This window comes from Saimiri boliviensis, chromosome 17 (assembly GCF_048565385.1).
Source record: "Saimiri boliviensis isolate mSaiBol1 chromosome 17, mSaiBol1.pri, whole genome shotgun sequence".
Classification (NCBI taxonomy): domain Eukaryota; kingdom Metazoa; phylum Chordata; class Mammalia; order Primates; family Cebidae; genus Saimiri; species Saimiri boliviensis.
This window is the reverse complement of record NC_133465.1, coordinates 27,544,746-27,572,592: the sequence shown is the minus strand read 5'-3', so window position 1 is coordinate 27,572,592 and position 27,847 is coordinate 27,544,746. Positions and strand designations below refer to the sequence as shown.

The window sequence follows — 27,847 nt, the reverse complement described above, 5'->3', positions numbered from 1 at the left end:
GTTGAGGATTCCGAGGCTCAGAGAAGTGAAAGAACTTGCCCAAGGATGAACGGTTGGGAATGTGAAAACGAAGGAGTCAACATTTAAAGCCTGAATTTCTGGATTCCTGAATTCATTCCATTACACCAGATTGCTGTGCGTGTGTGTGCACGTGAGTGCTATCACCCGCATATGTGTTGAATAGGGATGTAGGCAGGTCAGCTAGAACATGAGCTGCGATTCACCAGGATGGAAACCTGATTTTATCTTGAAGGTTAACACCTGTCTATCATATGCAGATGACTTAATGCATCATATGCATGTGTGTATTAAGCTATCTGCATACGATAGACAGCTATTAACCTACAGAGGAGATGGCAAGTATGTACAGTATATATTTCACCAGGAGGCCGGTGAGTCACTGAAGAGGATGTCAGGGAGTAACAAAGATAGGGGAGCGGGAAAGAGGATTAATGAAATGCCCAGATTTAAGAACACCCATGTTTTACCTTCACCTCATGGTGATGGAACTTCACAGGTTAAAGTGCATGGGTGTGTCCACCTTGGTGAAACCACACTTTTCTGGTGAACAAAATCATGCAACTATTAGTTGGACTTCTAAAAATGTGCAGGTACCATTTCTAGGCGCAATATGGAATACAGGAATAAAACTGCTAACGCCAAACTCTCTGGTGTGGCGATGTGTGTGTCTGGGGTCAGAGAGTGGAATGAACACAAGTATATAAATAACCATGATGCAAGGTAGATAGAAAGAGCTCAGGGCCAAAAGAAATGGACACATACTGCAACAGTATTCTAGGAGGCCCAGAGGCTGCAGAGATTACTCCAGGTAGGGTATCTTGGAGGGCTTCCTGAGGAGATGGTATTTGCATATAGCTACGTCTCCAAATAGATTTTAAGATCTTACATCAACAGCATGGTTTATGAGAAGTTAGATTCTGGTTAATTTTCCAAGAAGCGCTGAGATGCAGACGTATGCCCTTGTTCCTCTTTCAGAGACCATGGAAACTGAGACCCAGAGAGGTCGATTAGGTTGTCCACAGCCTCGCAGCTAGCAAGTGACGGGCTACGATTTGATCTTGGGCCAGGGTGTTAGACTCCAAGTTGCGTGCTCCTGTCCCCCCCCGCGCGTTGTCGGCGGAGCCCGGGACCAGCCTGGACTGGCCGAGGGAGGGGCGGACAGTCCCGGCGGGCGGGGCGGGGCTGGCGGCCGCCGGGGCCTGGCTGAGGCACCGTGGAGGGGTCCGTCTCCACCTGCCGGGCGGAGCGCACTGGCCATGGGCTGAGCCCCGCTTAGCCCGCCGGGCCGGCCATGGGCGATCGCGAGCGCAACAAGAAGCGGCTGCTGGAGCTGCTGCAGGCGGCGGGCACTGACAACGCGCACTGCGCCGACTGCGGGGCGGCGGGTAAGAGCGCGGCGGCGCGGGCGGCGCGGGACCCCCGGCCGGACCCCCGGCCCGCTGGACTCCTCCCCTCGGCCCCACCGGGTCCCGCCCTCGGCCCCCGCTGGACCCGCACGTGGGACCTCCGGACCCGGATCCCTCCCACCCCACACCATGAACCTACCACCCGAGCCCTGACAGCTCTCTCGGCACTCTGCCCCCAGTCCCTCAGAGCCCAGGCCCTGCTCCCCACGCGGGACCCGCGCGGATCTTCCCACATGCTTGGACTCCGACACGAGAACCGGCAGCCGGGAGCCCTGCCAGTCTCGCTGTTTTCCCAGGGCCGGCACCCGACTGCCAGTGTCTCGGTACCCAGGTGCTCCCCAAGCCCTCGGACTCAGACATCCCACACAGCTAGGACCAGACCTCGGGCCCAGGCCCCCGACCGTCGCGTGTCCTCTGCCCGCTTCCGGAAGCCCCCGAAGGCCTCCCCAGCGCCCCACCACGCGGTCGCCGAGAGCCCCGTGACTCAGCCTCCCCACCCGCAGCTCCCCGCCGAGCCCCGCGGTGCGCCCCCCGCGCCCTCCTCTCGGTTCCCTCTGAGTCCCGTCACTTCCACATCGCGCCGCCTTAGACTCTTCCCCCGGACCCTAGACTCCCTCCAGGATCTTCATCCCGGTCGCCGCGCAGCGGCCGGTGGGCTAACCAGAAGGTGCCAGACTGGCAGCTTAGTTCGCCCTAGTTGGGAGAAGGGGCGCCCCGCCTGCCCTAGCGCCCCCAGCCCAGCCCTGGTTTCTTCGCCGCGCTGTCGGCTCAGTTCCTCTCCTGCCTCTCCCGCTGCAGATCCCGACTGGGCCTCTTACAAGCTGGGGGTCTTCATCTGTCTCAACTGCTGCGGCGTCCACCGTAACTTCCCTGACATCAGCAAAGTTAAATCCGTGCGACTTGACTTCTGGGACGACAGTATTGTGGAGGTAGAAAGGCATGCGCGTGGAGAGCCGTGGAACCGCGGAACTGGGGTGGAGGCAGTGGGCAGGTGGCTCCCATTCTACAGACGGGGAAACTGAGGCCCAGAAACGGGCAAGTCTTGCCAGAGGAAACACAGCCTGTAAGATAGCAGCTTAGACAGAGGCCCTGAGTTCAAATTCTGTCTCCATAATTTCCTTACTTTTTTTTTTTTTGAGACAGCGTCTTACTGTGTTGTCCAAGCTGGAGTGCGGTGGAGCAATCTCGGCTCACTGTAACCACTGCCTTCCAAGTGATTCTCCTGCCTTAGCTTCTCAAGCAGCTGGGATTATAGGCGCCTGCCACTGCACCTGGCTAATTTTTTGTATTTAGTAGAGACCAGGCTTCACCATGTTTGTCATGCTGGTCTCGAACTCCTGACCTCAGGTGATCCAACTGCCCTGGCCTCCCAAAGTACTGGGATTACAGCTGTGAGCCACCATGCCTGGCTACCACCACCAATTTCACAGCACTGCTGTGAAGATTAATGTAGGCTCAGTCCAGACACAAAGAAAGTAGTCAGTTAACAATTGCTATTGGATGGGTGTGGTGGCTCACATCTGTAATCCCAGCACTTTGGGAGGCTGAGGCTGGTGGATCAATTGCTTGAGCCCAGGAGTTCAAGAGCAGCCTGGGCAACACGGTGAAACCTCGTCTTTACAAAAAATACAAAAGTTAGCTGCGTGTGGTGGCATGCACCTTTCATCCCAGATACTTCGGAGGTTGAAGTGGAAAGATCACCTGAGCCTATGAGGTTGTGGCTGCAGTAAGCCAAGATCGCTCGCACCACTGCACTCCAGTCCGGGTGACAGAGTGAGACTCTGCCTAAAAAAATAAAAAATAAAAAATAAATTGCTGTTATCATTAGGGAAGCCTTGGACTGGAGGAAGGGAAATAACCTGATTCATGGTCTTAAAGTCCTCCTCCTTTCTCCCTAGGCAGAAAGAGGACCACTTTGCTTTCCTGCCCTCTGGGCGTGGAGGATACCCTCAGCCTCCATGGCAATTCCATATCGGTCAGAAAACCTCCAGAGAGCAGGCAGTTCTGAACTGTTTGGGTTGGCTGAGGGTTTTCAGGACTACTGGGGAAGCAGGCTGACATTTACTGAATGCCCACTCTGTGCCAGGTACTGTGCTAGACAGCACTGGGCTGGAGGCTTTAATGTCACCTTACTATGTGCTGGGTCTTGGGAGAGAACAATGAACAAGATAAAGCCCCTGCCCATACAGAGCTTACAGTCTACTGCAGCTGAAAGGCTAGAGACTAGTAAACCAGCACAAAAACCTGAAGGATTTTACTTGCACCTTATAACTCCCCTGTTCTATTTTCTTTTCTTTTCTCTTCTTTTCTTTCGAGATGGAGTTTCAGGCTTGTTGCCCAGGCTGGAGTACAATGGCATGATCTTAGCTCACTGCAGCCTCCACCTCCCAGGTTCAATTGATTCTTGTGCCTCAGCCTCCTGAGTATCTGGGATTACAGGCATGCACCACCACTCCGGCTAATTTTATAGTTTTAGTAGAGATAGGGTTTCATCATGTTGGGCTGATCTCGAACTCCTGACCTTAGTGATCTGCCCACTTCTACCACCCAAAGTGCTGCAATTACAGGTGTGAGCCACTGTGCCGGCTTTTTTTTTTTTTTTTTTAGATGAAGACTCACTCTGTCACTCAAGGTGGAGTGCAGTGGTGTGATCTCTGCTTACTGCAACCTCCACCTCCTGGGTTCAAGTGATTCTCCTGCCTCAGCCTTCCAAGTAGCTGGGATTACAGGCACCCACCACCATGCCTGGCTAATTTTTTGTGTTTTTAGTAGAGATGGACTTTCGCCATGTTGGCCAGGCTAGTCTCGAACTCCTGATCTGAGGTCATCCACCTGGGATTACAGGTGTGAGCCACTGTGCCCAGCCCCCTGTTATATTCTCTTCATTTTTTTTTTTTTTTTTTTTTTTTGAGATGGAATCTTACTCCCTCTGTTACCCAGGTTTGAGTGCAGTGGCACGATCTTGGTTCACTGCAACCTCCACCTCCCAGGTTCAAGCAATTCTTGTGCCTTAGCCTCCTGAGTAACTAGAATTACAGGTGTGTGCCACCACACCCGGCTAATTTTTTTATTTATTATTTTTTATTATTATTATTATTTTGAGACAGAGTCTTGCTCTGTTTCCCAGGCTGGAGAGCAGTGGCACGATCTCTGCTCATTGCAACCTCCACCTCCCACATTCAAACGATTCTCCTGCCTCAGCCTCCCATGTAGGTGGGATTACAGGTGTCCACCACCATGCCTGGCTAATTTTTGTATTTTTTAAGTAGAGACAAGGTTTCACAATGTTGGCGAGGCTGGTCTCTAACTGCTGACCTCAAGCGATCCCCTGCTATTGGCTTCCCATAGTGCTGGGATTACAGGCTTGAGCCACCATGCCTGGCAGTTTTCTTCATTTTTACGGGTGAGATTCCAAGGGTCACTCATCAAATAAATAGCAGGCAAGATTTGAATCCTGCTCTGCTGGGATTCAAAGCTGGTGACACAGCCTAGAGGCCGCTGCAGAGAAGAGTAGGATTCACTCTACACCAGTAACAAGCTGGTGCTTCTTCCCACTTCTGCCCTCACCCTAGCTATGCCACTGCTGCCAGGGTCACTTTTGGTGCATCAGCCTCTGGGTCTCCTGAGTGCCAAAGGGCCCTACTAACCATCCTGACCTATGCACTCCATGAGGCCAGCACCCACTTCTTCCATCCTCCAGGTACATTTGTCTCCTGCAGACTTTCAGGGCTGCTGAGGGTCCTGGCCATCTGTGGAAGGCATGATAGGAAGAATATGAGCCTTGGAGTCAGGTCTGGGTTCAAATCCCAGTTCTCCACTTACAGCTTTGTTTCCTTGAGCAAGTCATCTAACCCCTCTGAGCCTCAGTTGACACATCTGTAAAATGAGTACAGTAATGTGACAATGGCTGAGCTGATGTGTGAGCACTGTGGAGTCCTGTGCCCATATGAGGCATGATTATATCTGCCTATGATTGTTACAGGCCGGGGCTCCCCAGCGGTATGCACGACCAAGCCCGGTGGGACATCTCCTTCTTGGAGGCAGTTTCTTCTGACTCAGCCTAAGTCAGTGGCCTCATAGTTTAATTTCATGTTTCTTCAAATTCTAATATTACCCCAAATTGCTGTTGTCTTGCAGTTTATGACTCGCAATGGGAACCTCCGTGTGAAGGCCAAGTTCGAAGCCAGAGTCCCAGCTTTCTACTACATCCCCCAGGCCAGTGACTGCCTGTGAGTGAATGATTCCTTAGGGACTGGGTGAGGGGGTTGTCCTGGTTCCACCTCCTCCCGCTCTCCATCTTTGGTGCCTTCGTCTGTGGTGGTCACTGCGATGGGCCTGGTATGCAGGTACATGCAGGAAAGCACTGGATATCGTCACAGAGAGCACATGGGAGGACTGGTGTAAGCCTCTTTCTGCCTCTGTTGCTTAAGTGTGCCTCTCCTTTCTCTGGGCCTCAGTTTCCACAGCCCTGAAACGGAGGATTTTTCTCTATGATCTCTGCCTCTCTATGATCTCTGCCTCTCTGTGATCTCTATGATTTTTCCCTATGATCTCTGACTGTGACATTCTTGTAGCTTACAGATGGTGGATAACTTGATAGAGGGGATAAACACTGGTATCTTACTAGAACAAATGTGTTTCAGCTACTTCCTTTAGAGAAATATGTCTAGGGTTCTGTTCTGCCACCTGAGCTCAGGTTGGCTCTAAGCAACTTGCCTGAGCTGCAGATCTCTAAATAATAACCATAAAAATAAGAATAACAGCCAGGCACAATGGCTTGTCCCTGTGATCCCAGCACTTCGGGAGGCTGAGGTAGGAGGATCACTTGACAGGAGTTCAATGCCAGCCTGAGCAACATAGCAAGACCCTGTCTCTGTAAAAAATTAAATTAAATTAACTTAGCCAGGGCATAGTGGCCCATGCTTATAGTCTGAGCTACTAGGAAGGCTGAGGTAGGGGAATCGCTTGAGTCAGATTGCAGTGAGCTAGGATTGCATGTGTCACTGCACTCTAGTATGAGTGACAGAGTGAGACCTTGCCACACAAAAAAAGACCTTTTTTGGCAAGGTCTCACTCTGTCACTCATGGCAACGAGTAGTTACCATATATATACACTCATATATATGGTAACTACTGGCTGGGCATGGTGGCTTATGCCTGTAATCCTATCACTTTGGGAGGCTGAGGCAGGTGGATCACTCTAGGTCAGGAGTTCAAGACCAACCTGGTCAACATAGTGAAACTCTGTCTCTACTAAAAATAAAAAATTAGCCAGGTGCGGTGGCTTATGCCTGTAGTCCCAGCTACTCGGGAGGCTGGGGCACGAGAATTGCTTGAACTCGGAGGCCAAGGGTGCACTGAGCCAAGATTGTGCCACTGTACTCCAGCCTTGGTGACAGAATGAGACTGTCTCCAAAAAAAAAAAAAGTAGCTACTAATATTATTGCGCTTTGCTCAAGTACTAGGCCCTGTGCGAAATGCTTATGTGCACGTATCTGTTCAATTCTCTCAACAACCCTACAAGTACTGCTATTACCCCTGTGCCACAGATGAAAAACCTGAGGTTTATGGAGGCAGAACTGGTCTAGCCTGTCTGACACCAGGGCCTGGGTGTCTGTATCATGGCAATGGGAGAATTCAGTGTAAGAGCGGGGCTTTGAAGCAGCAGGAGGGTTCAGGTCCCCTGGAGGTGAGGGTTAGTGTGATACTGGTACGTAGTGGCCCTGGACCTCTGCAGATCTGACTGCCTGAGCTGCACCTCCTTCCCAGGTACTTAGACTCGCCATCCAGGCTGCTAGACAATGTCTTGTGTAAATGCGGAGAAGGTATCCCGTTAGGCTGACACAGCCTTATGGGGGTATGCCTGGCAAACAGAAAGCAGCTGCATTTCAGCTGCTGAGCCTCAGCACGGTGCTACTGGGCAGTGCACAGATTATATAACCGTACCTAGTGGTCCTGTAATTTCTCAGTGCTTAGACAATTAAGGGCTACTCATGGTCTGTGGAGTGGCTGGGGAAGCATGGCTTTCTACTTGGAAGACCTCCGTTTTCTGTCCCAACTCTACCATCATCTAGCTGTGAGGACGTGGACAAGTTAGCAAATCTCTCCGTCGGCATTCTCATCTCTGAAATGTGGACAAGGATGCCCGCGTCATCACATAGTTGTAGAGATTACATGAGATAACTTAGGTAGAACCTTTCACATGCCACCCGACACACTGCTTTGAATCCATGTCACCGTGTCTGCTTCAGAATGCTACCTGTCTGTGGCCAGTTGTGGGGTGGGCTGGCTCAACTTAAGAGGGCCTGTCTTATCCTGGCTAGCTGCTGCCACCCTACCCTTTGCTCTAAGCGCTCCGTAAGTAGCTGCTCTGTGCTAGGCTTCCTGCTGGCACCACACAGACATTACTTGCCATGACTCCAGCAGCAGCCCTGCACTTTAACCCCTTTTTTTTTTTAGACGAGTTTCCCCCTTGTTACCCAGGCTGGAGTGCAATGGCGCGATCTCGGCTCACCGCAACCTCCGCCTCCTGGGTTCAGGCAATTCTCCTGCCTCAGCCTCCTGAGTAGCTGGGATTACAGGCATGCGCCACCATGCCCAGCTAATTTTTTGTATTTTTAGTAGAGGCGGGGTTTCACCATGTTGACCAGGATGGTCTCGATCTCTCGACCTCGTGATCCACCCGCCTCGGCCTCCCAAAGTGCTGGGATTACAGGCGTGAGCCACCGCGCCCGGCCGCACTTTAACCCTTTTTAGCTGAGAACTAATGACCACCTCCAGGACCAAGACTGGTGGCGCTTGGTCTCCACTCATTCTCCCAGCTCTGATCCTGGGTCCCAGGCTTTCCACCTTCATGGTGGGCCAGGTGATTCTCCTCAATGATCTGTGGGCTGTGCACTAGGAAGGACTCTCTCTATATATATATTTTAAAATATAGAGATGAGGTTTCACTCTGTCACCCAGGCTGGAGTTCAGTGGCACAATCATGGCTCACTGCAGCCCTCACCTCCTCAGCCCAAGTGATCTTCCCATCTCAGTGTCCCAAGTAGCTGGGACTACAGGTGCCTGCCATCATGCATGGTTAATTTTTGTTAACCTAGTAATTTTGTACTTAAAAAAAATTTTTTTTGTGGAGATGAGGTTTCATCATGTTGCCCAGGCTTCTCTCAAACTCTTGAGCTGAGCTCAAGCCATCTGCCTGTCTTAGCCTGTCTTGGCCTCCCAAAGTGCTGGGATTACAGGCATGAGTTACCATGCCCAGCCGGGACTCTTGATTATAAGTGACAGAAACCCTATTTATTTATTTATTTATTTATTTATTTATTTATTTATTTTTGAGACAGAGTCTTGCTTTTTCACCCAGGCTGAAATACAGGGGCACAATCTCAGCTCACTGCAACCTCCGCCTCCTGGGTTCAAGCGATTCTCCTGTTTCAGCCTCCCGAGTGGCTGGGATTCAGGCACATGCCACCATGCCCAGCTAATTTTTGCATTTTTGGTAGAGATTGAGTTTCACTTTGTTGGCTAGGCTGATCTCAAACTCCTGACCTCAAGTGATTTGCCTGCTGGCCTCCCAAAGTCCTGGGATTACACGTGTGAGCCACCACGCCTGGCCAGAAATCCAATTTAAACCAGCCTAGGAAAAAGAGGATTTGATGGGTTCTGGGGATCAGAATCCCAGAAGGACAGTGGTGGAGCCGGCCTCAGGAAAGACCAAGCCAGGAGCTCAAACAGCATCAGGTCTCTCACACTCTCTCTGGCTCTCTTCTCTCTCTCAGCCAGGCTTCCTTCACACAGCTGGCAGCAAGGCCGAAAGCAGGTGCCAAGCTCCACCTTCTAGCGCAGCTCGGGAGAAAACTCCATCAATCTCTCCTTCACTTTTGGTCCTCTTGGTCCACACAGCCCAGAGCAGCAAAGAGCTCTGAAGGACCAGGTTGGGCCAGATGCCCAGCTCTAGGTCATTCCTATGGCTATGGGGTAAGGTCATATATACCTTGCAACCTGGAAAAGGTGAGCAGGAACCAAACAATTAAAATAACGTCACTCTCAGCTGCATGTTTTTTCTGCAGGACTCAAGGATGACAATCTCTGATTGAGGTCACATTAAACACCTACTATGGGCTGAGCAGGTGCTGGGTCCTTTATGTGCGTTTAAACCTCTTATTATTTTTTTTTTTTATTTTTGTAGAGATGAAGACTGAGTTTAACAATAGTGACACATTCCCCAAATTCAGAGGAGTTAGGTAACTTGCTCTTGGTCACATGGTGGATAAATGACAGAGTGAGACCAGGTCCCAGGTGGTCAGATCCTAAGATGACTGCTCTGTTCAGTGTAGCATCCCCAGATTTCATGTGCAGGCACAGGAAGAGGCTTCTGGACTCTCCTGCCTGAGCTCATGAACATGCAGTGGATGAGGGCAGTGCAGATGGTCCAGAGGAGCCAGTATCTGTCTCATTGACCTAGAGAGCCGAGACTGGGATTGGAATAGCTTAGTGGTTCTCAGATAGCCCACCAGGAGAAATATTTTCCCCAGAGGGCATTTGGCATTGCCTGAAGACATTTTTGGGTGCCACACTAGGGTGGGGGTGCTACTGGCATCTAATGGGTAGAGGCCAGACATGCTGCTAAACATTCTGTGGAGCATGGGGGAAAACCCATAGGACAACACAACAAGGGATTATCCAACTCCGAATTTTCACAGCCCTGAGGCTGAGGAATCCTAGGTAGCTGGAACAGGCAGTGAGGCACTGCTGTGATGTTCCCACTCTTAACTGTAGGGACTTGGGAAGTCACTGTGGGAAAAGAATGCATCAGTCCAGGTTTGGTGGTAATCCCTGCACTTTGGGAGGCTGAGGCAGGAGCCTTGCTTGAGCCCTGGAGTTTGAGATCAGCTTAAGCAATATAGGGAGACCCCATCTCCACAAAAATTTAAAAATTAGCCGGGCGTGGTGGCACATGCCTATGGTCTCAGCTACTTAAGAGGGTGAGGTGAGAGGATCATCTAGTCTAGGCGGCCTAGGCTGCAGTGAACTGTGATCACACCACTGCACTCTAGCCTGGGCAACAGAGCGAGACCGTGTCTCAAAAAAAAAAGAAAATGCATCAAACGTAGGTGACCACTGATTCTCTCTTTTTAGGGTTTTAAAGGAACAATGGATTCGAGCTAAGTATGAGAGACGGGAATTTATGGCTGATGGGGAAACCATCTCACTATCAGGTAAAGTTATTTCCATCATCTTTTGAAATCTATGTTCTAATGAGCTCTAGAAAAACCAAGTGCCTGAATATTAGCAGCAAAATCCATCCAAGACATGACTGCTGTTCTCACTCTGGCTACAGAGGCCAAGGTGTGGGTTCTTCTGACTGAAATAACAACATATCAGCTGGTGGGTCTTTATGCTCTGAGCAGCAGAGAAGCATATTTGTCTCAGGTCTTTGAAGGGTCACAAGCATGCACATACAGACTCTTTTTTTTTGAGACAGGGTCTCACTCTGTTGTCCTGGGGTGCAGGGGCACAATCACAGCTCACTACAGCCTCAATCTCCTGGGCTCACGTGATCCTCCTCCTCAGCCTCCCAAGTAGCTGGGAATACAGGCACACGCCACCACATCTGACTGATTTTTGTGTTTTTAGTTTGCAGAGATGGCATTTCACCATGTTGCCCAGGGTGGTCTTGAACTCCTGAGCTCAAACAATTCTCCTGCTTTGGCCTCCCAAAGTGTTGAGATTACAGGTGTGAGCCACTGTGCATGGCGAGACCTTTTTTTTTTTTTTTTTTTTTTTTTGAGACAGAGTCTTGAGCCGGGCGCAGTGGCTCACGCCTGTAATCCCAGCACTTTGGGAGGCCAAGGCGGGCAGATCACCTGAGGTTGGGAGTTTGAGTTCGAGACAGAGTCTTGCTACATCGCCCAAGCTGGAGTGCAACCACGTGATCTTGGCTCACTGCAACCTCTGCCTCCTGGAGTAGTGGGGATTACAGGTGCATGCCGCCATGCTGGGTTAATTTTTTGTATTTATAGTAGAGACAGGGTTTCACTGTGTTCCCCAGGCTGGTCTCTAACTCCTGAGCTCAGGCAATCCACCCACCTCGGCCTCCCAAAGTGCTAGGATTAGGAGTGAGCCACTGTGCCTGGCCAGCCAGACTCTTAATATAAATTGCAGGAAGACTCCTCCACTGGGCAGATCAATTAGGAAAAGATATCCCTGGCCAGGCTCGGTGGCTCACATCTGTACTCCAAAAACTTTGGGAGGACGAGGCAGGCATTTCATGGGGTCAGGAGTTAGACCAGCCTGACCAACATAGTGAAACCCAGTCTCTACTAATACAAAAATTGGCCAGGTGTGGTGGTGCATACCTATAATTCCAGCTACTCAGGAGGCTGAGGTAGAAGAATCACTTGAACCCAGGAGGCGGAGGTTGCAGTGAGCCGAGACCACACCGCTGCACTCCAGCCTGGGTGACAAAAGCGAGATTTTGTACCCTCCCAAAAAAAGATCTCCCTGCTCCTGGTGAACGTAGTTCCTGGTGCAGTTCACGCCTTGTGAGGAGCACGGGCATAAATTCAACCTTCCTTTTGACCATTGTGCAGGGTACAAACTCTTCTGTGGCCCTGGACCTGTGGCAGTTTCACCCCCACTGTCCTGAGTCCAAGCTGACTCTGACCCAGACAGAAAGTATACAAAACCACTCTTAGAGGGCCAGAGGCAGAGCTCAGCTCTCCTGGCTACCAGAACTACAAGTTTCTACTCTATTCTATTCTATTCATTTATTTATTGAGTCAGGGTCTCACTCAATTACCCAGGTTGGAGTGCAGTCACATGATCTCAGCTCACTGCAACCTCTGCTACCCAGGTTCAAGTGATTCTCATGCCTGAGTCTCCCGAGTAGCTGGGATTACAGACATGTACCACCATACCTGGCTAATTTTTGTATTTTTAGTAGAGACAGGGTTTTGCCATGTTGGCCAGGCTGATCTTGAACTCCTGACCTCAAGTGATCCGTCGGCCGTGGCCTCCCAAAGTGTCGAGATTACAGGCGTGAGCAGTTGCACCTGGCCCATAAGTTATTCCTTAAATGAGCAGATCCCTAGAGGGTGCTCATTATTTCTAAAGTTTCATTAGGTTAATGCTATCATGAAGTTGGGCAGGACCATATGTATTTAGTTGAGGTCTTTCAGAATCAGTCCAGTTTCTCAGGACTTTGCCTTCTTAAGACATATTCTAGGCACTGGGGATGCAGCAGGGAACGAAACAAAACTCTTATTCTTAAGGGTCCTCTTATGAGATGGCCTGATACCACAGAAGGTCAAGGAAGAAAGGTTTTAGGCAGTGGGAAGTGCCCTGAAGTGAGAAGACATCACAAAATTTGCCCCAGATGGGATCCTTGTGTCCTGCAGCTGAAATAGGGACGTTTGAGTGGAAATATTTCAGCAGCAGATGGAAGGCTCATTTCCCCACTTGAGAACCTCTGAGGTTCCTGAGCTGCTTGTGCATCTTAAGGTCACAGGTGTTCACTCTTTGTCATCCTTGGTGCTTAAGGGAACCGAGAAGGATTCCTGTGGAAGCGAGGAAGGAACAACTCACAGTTTCTGAGAAGGAGGTTTGTGCTTCTGGCAAGAGAAGGACTCCTGAAGTACTACACAAAGGAAGAGGTAAGATGCCAGCCCAACAAGAGCGGGTCCCTCTGTGGGCACTCTCTCCCCACTAATGTCTTCATTCAGTCAGCAGTGCCTTGTCTTGTGGATAATCTCAGCCCCTTAGAGGCAGGCACATTTGGCTACTTTTCCTTGGTTGAACAATCAACCCACTCCACTAAAAATTATACTTTCTGGCCGGGCGTGGTGGCTCATGCTTGTAATCCCAGCACTTTGGGAGGCTGAGGCGGGTGGATCACGAGGTCAAGAGATCAAGATCATCCTGGTCAACATGGTGAAACCCCGTCTCTACTAAAAATATAAAAAATTAGCTGGGCATGGTGGCGCATGCCTGTAATCCGAGCTACTCGGGAGGTTGAGGCAGGAGAATTGCCTGAACCCAGGAGGCAGAGGTTGCGGTGAGCCGAGATTGAGCCATTGCACTCCAGCCTGGGTAACAAGAGCGAAACTCTGTCTCAAAAAAAATAAAATTATACTTTTTGTCCACCTAGAATCAGTAGACAGGTCCATGTTTAAGCCTTTGATGACCACTTGGTTTTACTTCACATATTCATTCACTTAAGAAACATTTATTGAGGCCAGGCATGGTGGCTCACGCCTGTAATCCCAACACTCTGGGAGGCCAAGGTGGGTGAATCACGAGGTCAGGAGTTTGAGACCAGCCTGGCCAACATGGTGAAACCCTGTCTCTACTAAAAATACAATTAGCTGGGATTGGTGGCAGGTGCCTGTAATCCTAGCTACTCGGAAGGCTGAGGCAAGAGAATCACTTGAACGTGGGAGGCGGAGGTTGCAGTGAGCCCCGAGACCATGCCAGTGCTCTCCAGCCTAGGCAACAGAGCAAGACTCCATCTCAAAAAAAAAAAAAAAAAAAAAAAAAACATTTATTGAGTACCTACTGTATGCTAGACATTATTCTAGGCACTGGGGATACAGCAGAGAACTAAACAAAACTCTTGTTCCCAGGGAGCTTTCAGTTTAGTGAAAAGAAATAGCTCTGTAATCAAAATATCAATATATAATATACCAGCAGGCAATAGTTGTATAAAGTGAAATAGAAGAGGCTGTGCACGGTGGCTCACACCTGTAATTCCAGCACTTTAGTAAGATGCTGAGGCTTGAGTTCAGGAGTTTGAGATCAGCCTGGGCAACATGGTAAAACCCCATCTCTACAAAAAATACAAAAGTTAGCTTGGCCAAGAACACACACCTTTGTATGGTGGCACATGCCTGTAGTCCCAGCTACTAGGGCATCTCAGGTGGGGGAATCGCTAGAGCACAGGAGGTCGAGGCTGCATTGAGCTGAGATTGTGCCACTGTACCCCAGCTTGGGTGACAGAGTGAGACCCTGTTTCAAAAAAAAAAAAAAAAGAAAAGGAAAGTAAAATAGCAGAGAGTGAGAAGATAGAGAACAGTGAGAGTGTGTCAGGGAATGCTGCCGCAGAATGATCAGAGAAGGCCTTTCTGGTGGCATTTGAGCAGATAACTGAATCAATGTGAGCATTGAGTTATGTGGATATGTGGGGAAAGAGTAGAAGAGAGGGGGGAACGGTATGTGCAGAAGCCCTGAGCACAGGTATGGCCAAATGCTTACACCTTTGTACTGATTCAAGAAAGATAATCCCTCTAAGAGGGTGCAGCCCCAAGGCCCCAGTCTTAAAAATCAGAAGCCTGGTTTGCAGTTGTCAGCCAGGAGCTTTTTATGCAGTGTACAAACTACTTAACCATGAGCTGCAGCCCTGCCCCTGCGCTGGAAGTGTGTTTGGTGGGTATAGGGCATCAAGGAGGGCAGAGCAACTAGCGCAGAGTGAGCAAGGAAAAGGGTGGAGGGAGATGAAGTCGCATAGTGGAGGGCCTCGTAGGTCACAGCAAGACTTGGGATTTCTTTTGCTAACAGTTTATTGAGATATAATTCACACACCATGTAATTCACCTAAAGTATACAGTCAATTGGCTTTTAGTATAGTCACAGAATAGTACAACTATCATGACAATTCATTAAAAAACTTTCATAACCCCCAAAAGAAACCCCTTATCCCCTAGCTGTAATTCCCCACCTCACCACTAGCCCTAGGCAACCACCAACCTACTTTCTATCTCTATGGATTTGCCTATTCTGGTTATTTTTATTTTATTTTATTTTATTTTATTTTTTAGAGACAGGGTCTTCCTCTGTTGCCCAGGCTGGAGTGCAGTGGTGCAATCATAGCTCACTGCAACCTTAAATTACTGGCCTTAGCGCTCCTCCTGCTCCAGACTCTCAAAGCACTGGGATTGTAGATGCATGTCACTCCACTCAGCTAATTTTTATTTATTTATTTTTGTAGAGATAGGATTTTGCTTTGTTCTCAAACTCCTGGCTTCAAGCAATCCTCCACCTCAGACTCCCAAAGCACTGGGACTACAGATGTGAGCCACTGCACCAGGCCCATATCTATCTTTTTTATTATAAGCATCTTCATGGATATTAAGTCGTATCTCATTGTGGTTTTGATTGGTGTTTCCCACATGGCAAATGATGTTGAGCAGCTTTTCAATGTGCTTATTGGCTATTTATATATCTTAGTTATAGAAATGTCTATTCAGGGCCGGGCCCAGTGGCTCATGCCTGTAATCCCAGCACTTTGGGAGGCCAAGGCGAGCAGATCACGAGGTCAAGAGATTGAGACCATTCTGGCCAACATGGTGAAACTCCGTCTCTACTAAAAATTCAAAAATTAGCTGGCTGTTGTGGCATGTGCCTGTAATTCCAGCTACTTGGGAGGCTGAGACAGAATTGCTTGAACCAGGGAGTTGGAAATTGCAGTGAGCTGAGATCGCACCACTGCACTCCAGCCTGGCAGCAGAGCGAGACTTCGTCTCAAAAAAAAAAAAAAAAAAGAAATGTCTATTCAGATCCTTTCCCCATATTTTAATTAGGTTATTGGTCATTTTATTATTAAGTTGTAATATTTCCTTCTTTTTGAGATGGAGTTTTGCTATTGTTGTCCAAGCTGGAGTGCAATTGTGTGATCTTGGCTCACTGCAACCTCCTCCTGGGTTCAAGCAATTTTCCTGCCTCAGCCTCCCGAGTAGCTGGGAATATAGGCACCCACCACCACGCCCAGCTAATTTTTTGTATTTTTTAGTAGATATGGGGTTTCACCATGTTGGCCAGGCTGGTCTTAAACTCCTGACCTCAAGTGATCTGCCCACCTCGGCTTCCCAAAGTGCTGGGATCATAGGCGTGAGCCACTGTGCCTGGCCTAGTTGTAATAGTTCTTTATATATTCTTGAAACAATTCACTTACACATGTATGATTTGCAAAAATTGGGAGTTTGGGATTTTACTGAGATGGGAAGCAATTGGAGGATTTTGAGCAGAGAAGTGCTTTTATGTGACTTAAGCTATTTATTTATTTATTGAGATGGAGTTTCACTCTGTTGCCCAGGCTGGAGTGCAATGGTGCAATCTTGGCTCACTGTAACCTCCCTCCAAGTAGGGAGGAAGGAGGCCAGAGTGGAGGCAGAGAAATTAGTCAGGAAGCTGTTGCAATAACCCAAGTAAGAAAGAATGGTGGATTGGACCACTGACCAGGATGGTTAGAAGCGGTCAGATTCTGGATATATTTTGGAAATAGAGCCAACAGAATTTACTGAAGGGTTGGATGTGGGGTGTGAGAGTAAGAGGAATCAAGGATGATTCCCAGAGTTTTGCTCCACGAAACTAAGGTGGCAAAGACTTGGACCCCTAAGGGGATGCTCGGAAGTCCTTTATATTTTGACATGCCTATTAGTCATCCAGTAGAGACATGGGGAAAGAAGCTGGATGTATGTTTCCTGAATTCTAAATCCAAGTGACAGAAGTTGGATGTATGAGTTTGGAGGCTTGGAGAGAGTTTGGAACAGCATGTAGACTGGTTTAGTAATGGGGCTGGCTAGGATCACTTAAGCAGGAAAAAGACGTTCAAAGACTATTTTGGTTACTTGTTTCTGAGTAACAAACCATCCTAAAACATAATGGCTTAAAATATCACTTTACTATTTCTTACAATCCTATGGGTCAGGAATTTGAGCAGACCTCTGCTGTCCCAGTGTAATCCATGTGACATCAGCGAGGCTACTCTGCTGCCCTTAGCTGGCTAGAGACCCAAAGAAGCTTTCACTCACACGTCTGGTGTCGTGGTGTACTCTATATGGCCTCTCTCTCTTCCTCATTCAGGAGTCTAGCTCAAGCTTCCTTGTGGCATGGTGGCTGCTTCCCTAAGCAAAAGCAAATGCTACCAGACCTCTGGAAGGTTAACCAAGAACTGCATTCTATTGGTCAGAGCAAGTCATGCAGCAAGCCCTGATTAAAGGGGAGAGGAAATAGATTCTACCTCTTCATGGATAGAGTGTCATGTATACACTGGGAGGGAAAGACTTGGTGAGCACCATCTTTGGAGATCATCTATCTACCCATTGAGCCCTGGGGTATTCCAGTATTTAAAGGACAGAAAGATGAGAGGTTTTCAATAAAGAGAATTTGAAATTGTGGCCAACAAAGTAAGAGAAGGACAAGCTCAGAGGACTTTAGCCTTCACCTTACTCTACTTCCTGTATGTAGAAATTATTATATATTTCTCCTGTTGCTTTTCTAGGCAGACCAGAGCAATGCTAAAAGAAGGTGTGTCTATGGGAAGGGGAAGGGAGGATGAAGAGAAGTGGGCTAAAGGTTACAAACATATTGTAAGACAGAAGGAATCAATTTAATATTTGATACCAGAGTGGGGTAACTATACTTAACAAAAATACTCAGGTGACCAACACCCTAAATACCCTGACTTGATCACTACACATTATATACATGTAGCAAAATTTCACATGTACCCCATAAATTTCTACAAATAATAATTTAAAAAGGTCTGTCCAGTGTGACCACATCTGGGACCAAGTGAAAAATGTTAAGGGTTGAAGAATCTTTACTCTGCAAGTTAGAGGAAGAATTTCTTCTCAGTCTTCAATGTAAAGAACTGAAAAATATGACTTTTTCAACATTTTTGCTGAAATGGTACAAAAGGCAGGAAGAGAAAGTGCTACTGTAGCTAGGAAAGGTCACCAAACACCAGCAGCTGCTGCGAGTTGGCCTCTCAGACAGGGCCTCATCATTTTGGGAAAAGTTGATCTGTTTTTCAGTCCTACGCCAGTTCAGTCTAGAATAGTCCAGAAATAGAATAGGCTCCCTGTGTTTTTTTTTTTTCATTCAAGAATTTTCTTCGTAGACCATCCCTGTGTTCTTTTTTGTTTATTTCCCAAAGTAGATACTTTGAAATTAGAAAGGTAGCTCATTTTTAGCTAAAACTTTTGGGTAATACAAAAAAGGAAATGAAGTATAAAGAAAGTGGAACTCAAAAAAAAGGCGTGGTAGCTCATGCCTGTAATCCCAGTACTTTGGGAGGCCTAGGTGGGTGGATCACCTGAGACCAGCAGTTCAGAGACCAGCAGTTCAAGACCAGACTGGTCAACGTGGCAAAACCTCATCTCTACCAAAAAAAAAAAAAAAAAAAAAGGCCAAGTGTGATGGCTCATGCTTGTAATTCCAGCACTTTGGGGGGCCAAGTCACGCAGATCAAGAGGTCAGGAAATTGAGACCATCCTGGCCAGCATGGTGAAACCCCGTCTCTACTGAAATACAAAAAATTAACTGGGTGTGGTCCTAGCTACTTGGAAGGCTGAGATAGGGGACATTGCTTGAACCCAGAAGGTGGAGTTTGCAGTGAGCTGAGATTATGCCACTGCACTCCATCCTGGTGACAGAGTGAGACTCTCAAAAAATTTAAAAATAAAAATAAAAAAGTTTTTAGACAAATGAGTTGAAAGATAAAAATTAAAAATATAAACTTTATTTTTCAACATAAGCTCCATCAAGGTCGACACTTTTTTTTTTGGAGACGGAGTTTCGCTCTTGTTACCCAGGCTGGAGTGCAATGGTGCGATCTCGGCTCACCGCAACCTCCGCCTCCCGGGTTCAGGCAATTCTCCTGCCTCAGCCTCCCGAGTAGCTGGGATTACAGGCACGCACCACCATGCCCAGCTAATTTTGGTATTTTTAGTAGAGATGGGGTTTCACCATGTTGACCAGGATGGTCTCGATCTCTTGACCTCGTGATCCACCCGCCTTGGCCTCCCAAAGTGCTGGGATTACAGGCTTGAGCCACCGCGCCCGGCCCAAGGTCGACACTTTTATAAAAGATGACACCAGCCATTTAGTCTATCCCCAAGCAATTGAGGCTCCTGGGAATTTAACCATGCCAATGCAGTCTTTTTTACATTTTGTTTTTTACATTGTTGTTTGAGACAGGGTCTTGTTCTTTCACCAAGGCTGGAGTGCAGTGGTACAATTCTAGTTCACTGCAGCCTCAATCTCCCAGGTTCAAGCGATCCTTCCACCTCAGCCTCCTGAGTAGCTGGGACTACAGGCACATACCACCATGCCTGACTAATATTTTTATTTTTTTGCAGAGACAGGGTTTTGTCATGTTGCCAAGGTTGGTCTTGAACTCCTGAGCTTAAGCAATCTACCTGCCTCAGCCTCCCAAAGTGCTAGGATAACAGATAAGAAGTACACACCTGGCCTTTTTTTTTTTACACTATTAACTGAAGAAAACTGGGTACCCTTTACAGATTTTTTAAGATTAGAAAATAAAAGAAGTTAGAAGGAGCCAAATTAGGACTGTAAGGTGGATGCATAATGACTTCCCATTGAAATTCACAAAGTTGTCCTTGTTTGATGAGAGAAATGGAGCTGAAGCATTGTGGTGGGGGAGAATGATTCTCTGGTGAAGCTTTCTCAGGTGTTTTTCTGCTGAAGCTTTGGCTAACTTTCTCAAAACACCTTCATAGGGAGCAGATGTTACTGATCTTTGGCCCTCTAGAAAGTCAACAAGAAAAATGCCTTGAGCATTCCCCAAAAAACTGTTGCCATGACCTTTATTGTTGACTGGTCTGCTTTTGCTATGACAAGATCACTTCCACCTCTCGGTAGCCATTGCTTTGATTGTGCCTTGTCTTCAGGAACACACTGGTAAAGCCCTTTCATCTCCTGTTACGATTCTTCAAAGAAATGCCTCAGGAGCTTGATCTCGCTTGTTTAAAATTTCCATTGAAAGCTCTGCTCTTGTTTGCAGCTGATCTGGGTGCAATGACATTGGCACCCATTGAGTAGAAAGTTCGCTCAACTTTAATTTTTCAGTCAGAATTGTGTGAGCTGCACCAATTGAGATATCTATGGTGTTAGCTAGTGTTTGTGCTGTTTATTGCTCCTCTTCAATTCGGCATGAACAAGATAATTTTTTTCCTTGCAAATTGATGTAGATGGTTTGCTGCTGCAGCCATCATCTTCAATATTGTCTTGTCCCTTCTTAACAAGTTATCTATTTGTAAACCGCTAATTTCTTTGGGGCTTTGTCCCCATAAACTTTTCTTAAAGCATCAGTGATTTCACTATTCATCCATCCAAGCTTCACCATAAATGTTGATGTTTGTTCTTCAATTTTAGCAGAATTCATGTTGCTCTGAGAGAGGCTCTTTTCAAGTTGATATCTTATCCTTCTTAGTGCCTCAAATGAAATCCCATTCAGATATGTTATAACAAGTTAGTATGAGTTTATTTTGGTGCAAAATAATTTGAAATCCTTGTGTAGTTTTTTTCATATCATGTGTTTTCCATGACTTTTCTAAGTCCCCTTGTATAAGATTATTATATGATTCATTTTTTTGTTTTGTTTTTTTGAGATGTGCAATGGCACAATCTCGGCTCATTGCAACTTTCGCCTCCTGGGTTCAAGCGATTCTCCTGCCTCAGCCTCCTGAGTAGCTGGGATTACAGGCATCTGCTACTACACCAAGCTAATTTTTATATTTTTAGAAGAAACAAGGTTTTACCATGTTAGTCAGGCTGGTCTTGAACTCTTGACCTCAGATGATCCACCCACCTCTGCCTCCCAAAGTGCTGGGATTATAGGCGTGAACCCACTGTACCCAGCTTATATGACTTGATTTATATGAAATTTTAGAATAGGGAAAACTATACTGATAGAAGACTAAGTGGTTATCTGGTGTTGGAATGGGGTAGAGATTCTGCAAAGGGGGATGATTGAACTCTTTTGGGGTGATATTTGGGATAATAGTAATTTTTTTTTTTTTGAGACGGAGTCTCACTCTATCGCCCAGGATGGGGTGCAGTGGTGTGATCTTGGCTCACTGCAACTTCTGCCACCCGGGTTCAAGCAATTCTCTTGCCTCACCCTCCTGAGTAGCTGAGATTACAGGTACCTGCCACCATGCCCAGCTAATTTTGTATTTTTAGTAGAGACAGGGCATCTTGGCCAGGCTGGTCTTGAACTTCTGACCTAGTGATCCTAGTGATCCATCCGCCTTGCCTCCCAAAGTGCTGGGATTACAGGCATGAGCCACTGCACCCAGCTGATAGTAATGTTTTATATTTTGATTGTTGTGGTGATTACATGGATATATACATTTGTCAAAAATCAAACTATACTTTTTTTTTTTTTTTTGAGATAGAGATTGCTCTGTAGCCCAGGCTGGAGTGCAGTGGAACCATCTCAGCTCACTGCAACCTCCGCCTCCTGGGTCCTGGTTCAAGCGCTTGGGATTATAGGCACGTGCCACCATGCACAGCTAATTTTTGTATTTTTAGTAGAAATAGGATTTCACCTTGTTGGCCAGGCTGGTCTTGAACTTCTGAACCTCAGGAGATCTGCCCACCTCAGCCTCCCAAAATTCTGGGATTACAGGCATCAGCCACCACACCTGGGCCATACTTTTTTTGTTGTTGTTACCAGGCTGGAGTGCAGTGGCGCAATCTCAGCTCACTGCAACCTCTGCCTCCTGGGTTCAAGCAATTCTCCTGCCTCAGCCTCCCAAGTAGCTGTGACTACAGGGTGTGCCACAATGCCCAGCTACTTTTTGTTTTTTTAGTAGAGATGGGGTTTCACCATGTTGGCCAAGATGGTCTTGATCACTTGACCTTGTGATCCTCCTGTCTGAGCCTCCCAAAGTGCTGAGATTACAGGCATAAACCACTGTGCCAGGCCTGTTTTTTTTCTTTTTTTTTTTTTTAAGATAGAGTCTCCCTGTGTTGCCCAGGCTGGGGTGCAGTGGTGCAATCTGGGCTCGCTGCAACCTCTGCCTCCTGGATTCAAGAGATTTTCCTGCCTCGGCCTCCTGAGTAGCTGGGATTATAGGCATGCACCACCACGCCTGGCTAATTTTTGTATTTTTAGTAGAGACAGGGTTTCAGCATGTTGTTCAGGCTGGTCTTGAACTCCTGACCTCGTGCTCCACCTGCCTCAGCCTCCCAAAGTGCTGGAATTACAAGTGTGAGCCCTACCACCCAGGCCAGCCTGTCTTTTTTTAAAAGTTGGGAAAAATATTGAGAAAATTAAATACACTTTTTTGTATTTTTATTATTTCTTTTTTGAGATGGAGTCTCACTCTGTGTGGCCCAGGCTGGAGTGCAGTGGCACAATCTCGGCTCTCTGCAGCATTGACCTCCTCTGGGGCTCAAGCACTCTACCCACCTCAGCCTCCTGAGTAGCTCGACTATAAGCACGTGTCACCAAGCCCAGCTAATTTTTGTGTTTTTTGTAGAGACGGGATTTCACCATGTTGCCAAGCCTGGTCTCAAACTCCTGACCTCAAGTGATCAGCCCCCCTTGGCCTCCCCAAATGCTAGGATTACAGGCATGTGCCACTGTGCCCAGCCTAGTAGTTCTCAAAGTAGATTTTTAAAAAGAAAAGTCTCCCAGCAATCTTCTCAGAAAGCCATTATGTTAAGAGTGTAGAGTAAGGCCGGGCGCGGTGGCTCAAGCCTGTAATCCCAGCACTTTGGGAGGCCGAGGCGGGTGGATCACGAGGTCGAGAGATCGAGACCATCCTGGTCAAGATGGTGAAACCCCGTCTCTACTAAAAAATACAAAAAATTAGCTGGGCATGTTGGCGCGTGCCTGTAATCCCAGCTACTCAGGAGGCTGAGGCAGGAGAATTGCCTGAACCCAGGAGGCGGAGGTTGCGGTGAGCCGAGATCGCGCCATTGCACTCCAGTCTGGGTAACAAGAGCGAAACTCCGTCAAAAAAAAAAAAAAAAAAAAAAAAGAGTGTAGAGTAGCCGGGGCATGCTCGGTGTCATGGCTCATGCCTGTATTCCCAGCACTTTGGGAGGCTAAGGCAGAAGGGCATCACTTGAGGCCAGGAGTTTGAGAACAATCTGGGCAACATAGTGAAACCCTACCTCTATTTAAAAAAAAAAAAAAGAAAAGAAAAGAAAAAAAGTTGGGCAGACGTAGTGGCACAAGCCTGTAGTCCTAGCTATGCAAGAGGCTTGCTGGAGCCCTACTGAGTTGGAGGTCGCAGTGAGTATGATTGTGCCACTGTACTCCAGCCTGGGTGACAGAGCGAGACCGTCTCTAAAAACGTAATTTAAGAGTGTTGGTGTGAATATGTTTATACTTTTTATGCACATTCAAATAAGTGGGAAGGTGGGAAGGTAAGATGCCTGGAGCTGCCGCCTCAGCCTCCGGCTTGGCACCCCAGGACTCAGCAGGCCCAACTCACCACCTTCCCTGCTCACTGGTGCTGTGCTCAGCTGCCTCTTGAGATTTTTCTGCTCCCGTTTTCCTTAAGCTATTGTCACTTCCCAATCTGAGTCTGTAATGCATATTTGTGTGTATATTTGCATGTTTGTATGAATGTGTCTGTGTACATTTTATATTAATAGGTTTTATGTTAATAGGTAATATTGTTTTTGAGATAGAGTCTTGCTCTGTTGCCCAGGCTAGAGTGCAGTGGCAAGATCTCAGCTCACCGCAAACTTCGCCTCCCAGGTTCAAGCCTATTCTCCTGCCTCAGACTCACTAGTAGCTGGGATTACAGGTGCCACCACACCCGGCTGATTTTTGTATTTTTAGTAGAGACCGGGTTTCACCTTCTTGGCCAGGCTGGTCTCAAACTCCTGACCTCAGGTGATCCACCCACCTCGGCCTCCCAAAGTGCTGGGATTACAGGCGTGAGCTACCTTGTCGGGCCCTAAATTTTATGTTAATTGGTTCCCTCTATACCACCAGTACTGGGACTTGGAATTTTTCACTCATGAATTTCATGGACTTTTAAAAATATTAGTAATATTGATCTAAATTATTCTTTAAAATATTCTGTGGTATTTTGTTATGTAGCTATACCATGATTTATTAAACTTTTTTTTTTTATCATTGATGGACATTTAAATAGTTTTCCTTTTTTTTTTTTACTATTATCAGCAAGACTACAATAAATATCTTTTGACATACATATTTGCATAATAATGCATTTACTCTTTAGGGATAGATTATCCTTTTTTTTAAGGTTAGAGTCAGGGTCTCACTCTGTCACCCAGGCCGGAGTGCAGTGATGCAGTACAAGCTCACTGAAACCTCAAGCTCCTGGGCTCGAGATCCTCCAGGTCAGTCTCCTCAGCCTTCTAGTATGTGGACTCCACATGCATGCCACCATGCCTGGCTAATTTAAAAAAAAAAAAAATTTTTTTTTGTAGAGATGAAGGCTTTTTTTTTTTTTTTTTTTTGAGATGGAATTTAGCTCTGCTGCCCAGGCTGGAGTGCAGTGGCACGATCTCAGCTCACTGCAACCTCTGCCTCCTGGGTTCAAGCAATTCTCCTGCCTCAGTCTCCTGAGTGCTGGGATTACAGATGCCTGCCACCATAGCCAGCTAATTTTTGTATTTTTAGTAGAAACGAGGTTTCACTGTGTTGGCTGGGCTGGTCTCAAACTCCTGACCTCATGATCTACCCGCCTCGGCCTCCCAAAGTGCTGGGATTATAAGCGTGAGCCACCTCACCTGGCCCAAGATGGAGTGTTGATATGTTTCCCAAGCTGATCTTGAACTCCTGGCCTCAAGTGATCCTCCCACCTTGGCCTTCCAAAGTGCTAGGATTATAAATGTGAGCCTGGCACCTTGGGATAGATTTTTAGATGCAAAATTATGCATCTGGATATGATCACATTTCCTCTAGAGAAGACTGACTAGTAGAACTTTCTTCAGGGATGAGAATATTCTGTGTCTGCCTTGTCCAGTACTGTAGCCACTAGCCACAGGTGACTACTGAGCACTTGGAATGGGGCTAAGTGCAACTAAGGAATGCCCCCACATCTGCTCATATCTGCTTTATTTGTTTAGCTTCCATAATGATTTGCTTCCCAAAAAGTTCTGTGGCTAAAAAGTGTGAAAAGTTCTAAGTTAAGACCTTTCCAAAAGCCTTTCCAGCTCAATGGGGCCAGTCTAATTAGGCAGAGGTCAGACATCGTGGGATGTACACGTACAGGAGGTCAGTAGAATATCTGTGATTTTTTTTTTTTTTTAGACGGAATCTCACTCTGTCAACCTGGCTAGAGTGCAGTGCCACAGTCTCAGCTCACTGCAACCTCTGCCTCCTCCTCCAACCATTCTCCTGACTCAGCTTCCCGAGTCGCTGAGATTACAGGTCCCCGCCATCATGCCTGGCTAATTTAATTTTTGGGCTTTTTGTTTGTTTTTGTTTTTGTTTTTGGGATTCAGTCTCTCTCTGTTGCCCAGGCTGGAGTGCAATGGCACAATCTTGGCTCACTGCAACCTCTGCCTCCTGGGTTCAAGTGATTCTCCTGCCTCAGCCTCTTGAGTAGCTGGGACTACAGGTGAGTGCCACCATGCCCAGCTTATTTTTGTATTTTTAGTAGAGACGGGGTTTCACCATATTGGCCAGGATGGTCTCGATCTCTTGACCTCATGATCTGTCTGTCTCAGACTCCCAAAGTTCTGGGATTATAGGTGTGAACCACTGTGCCTGGCCTAATTTTTGTATTTTTAGTAGAGAAGAGATTTTACCAAGTTGGCCAGGCTGGTTTCAAACTCCTGACTGTAGCTGATCTGCCTGCCTTGGCCTCCCAAAGTGCTGGGATTACAGGCATGAGCCACTGCATATGGCCAGTATCTGTGAATTTTGATATGAGAGCAAGAACATTTAAAACCTACACATTTACAAATTGATGTTTGTTTGCTTTAAGGCCTTGGTGAAGGTTGACCAGAAGTCACCCAGTGGACTGTCAGCATCTTGAGTATCCTCTTTCTCTCTTTCAGGGTAAAAGCCCCAAAGCTGTCATCAGCATTAAGGACTTGAATGCCACCTTCCAGACAGAGAAGATAGGGCACCCACACGGGCTGCAGATCACCTACAGGAGAGATAGCCACGTCAGGAACCTGTTTGTATATCATGAAAGTGGGAAGGTGAGATGCCTGGAGTTGCCACCTCCGCCTCCAGCTCGCAGCCCAGGACTCAGCAGGCGCAGCGTACCACCTGCCCTGCTCACTAGTGCTGTGCTCAGCTGCCTCTTGAGACTTTTTTGCTGCCATTTGCCTTAATCTATCGTCACTTCTCGATCTGAGACAAAAATATGAGGAGGGAAGGGTGAAATCAGGGAGAGGAAACTGGCAAGTACCATGGCTAGCTACCAAAGCACAGTCACCAATGGAAGTCCAGTTACAGAAGTGACTGTGCCCAGGGATGCAAAGCCAGGTAGGGCCAGAGATTCTGAAACTGGGGGAGGAACTGATAGACAGTCAGGCGGCAGTGCACCCTGGGACCTGCTTCTTTTTTTTTTTTTTTTTTTTTTTTTTTTTTTTTTTTGAGACGGAGTTTCGCTCTTGTCACCCAGGCTGGAGTGCAATGGCACGATCTCGGCTCACCGCAACCTCCGCCTCCTGGGTTCAGGCAATTCTCCTGCCTCAGCCTCCTGAGTAGCTGGGATTACAGGCACACGCCACCATGCCCAGCTAATTTTTTGTATTTTTAGTAGAGATGGGGTTTCACCATGTTGACCAGGATGGTCTCGATCTCTTGACCTCGTGATCCACCCGCCTCGGCCTCCCAAAGTGCTGGGATTACAGGCTTGAGCCACCGCGCCCGGCGGGACCTGCTTCTTAACATGCGGTCTTGGCCCAACAGCACTGGCATCAGCTAGGTGCTTGTTAAAAATAGTCTCAAGGCTGAGCATGGTAGCTCTTGCCTGTAATCCCAGCACTTTGGGAGGCCAAGGCAGAAGGATCACTTGAACCCAGGAGTTTGAAACCAGCCTGGTAACATAATGAGACCCCATCTTTATCCCAAAATATCCCCAAAATTAGCTACGCATGGTGGCATGCACCTGTAGTCCCAAATACTTGGGAGGCTGAGGTGGAGGATCACTTAAGCCTGGGAGGTCAAGGCTGCAGTGAGCCATGATCATGGCACTGCACTCCAGCCTGGATGACAGCACAGGACCCTGTCTCAAAACAAACAAACAAACAAACAAACAAAAAGAACAGAAAGAAAGAAAATTAGAATCTGAGGCCCACCCTAGACCTTCTGAGTTAGAAACTGCATTTAAAAAAAAAAAAAGACTGGGTATGGTGGTTCATGCCTGTAATCCCAGAACTATGGGAGGCTGAGGAAGGCAGATCAGGAGGTCAGGAGTTCAAGACCAGCCTTGCAACATAGTGAAACCCTGTCTCTACTAAAAATACAAAAATTAGCCGGGCATGGTTGCACGTACCTGTAGTCCTAGCTACTTGGGAGGCTGAGGCAGGAGGATCGCTTGAACTTGAGAATTGGAGGTTGTAGTGAGCCTGTACTCCAGCTTGGGCAACAGAGTGACACTTCGTCTCAAAAAAAAAAAAAGAAAGAAGAAAAGAAAAGAAAGTGCATTTTAACAGGATCCCAG

General features: G+C 47.4%; 1 protein-coding gene across 10 annotated transcripts in view; it reads left to right on the top strand.

Annotated features, from left to right (window-relative positions):
- The window catches only part of ADAP2 (ArfGAP with dual PH domains 2), a 55,256-nt gene that overhangs the window by 14,267 nt on the left and 13,142 nt on the right, over positions 1–27,847 (top strand). For 3 of the 10 annotated variants that reach the window (XM_074388396.1, XM_074388394.1, XM_039476379.2), the window contains 6 exons: positions 2–1,406; positions 2,226–2,356; positions 5,565–5,656; positions 10,566–10,645; positions 12,969–13,081; positions 26,229–26,375. In XM_074388396.1, coding sequence (XP_074244497.1) covers positions 1,313–1,406; positions 2,226–2,356; positions 5,565–5,656; positions 10,566–10,645; positions 12,969–13,081; positions 26,229–26,375 — 657 coding nt within the window. In that variant the 5' untranslated portion in view covers positions 2–1,312. The remainder of the gene's footprint in view (position 1; positions 1,407–2,225; positions 2,357–5,564; positions 5,657–10,565; positions 10,646–12,968; positions 13,082–26,228; positions 26,376–27,847) is intronic. The other 7 variants (XM_074388397.1, XM_039476378.2, XM_039476380.2 and 4 more) reach the window with 4 other exon arrangements.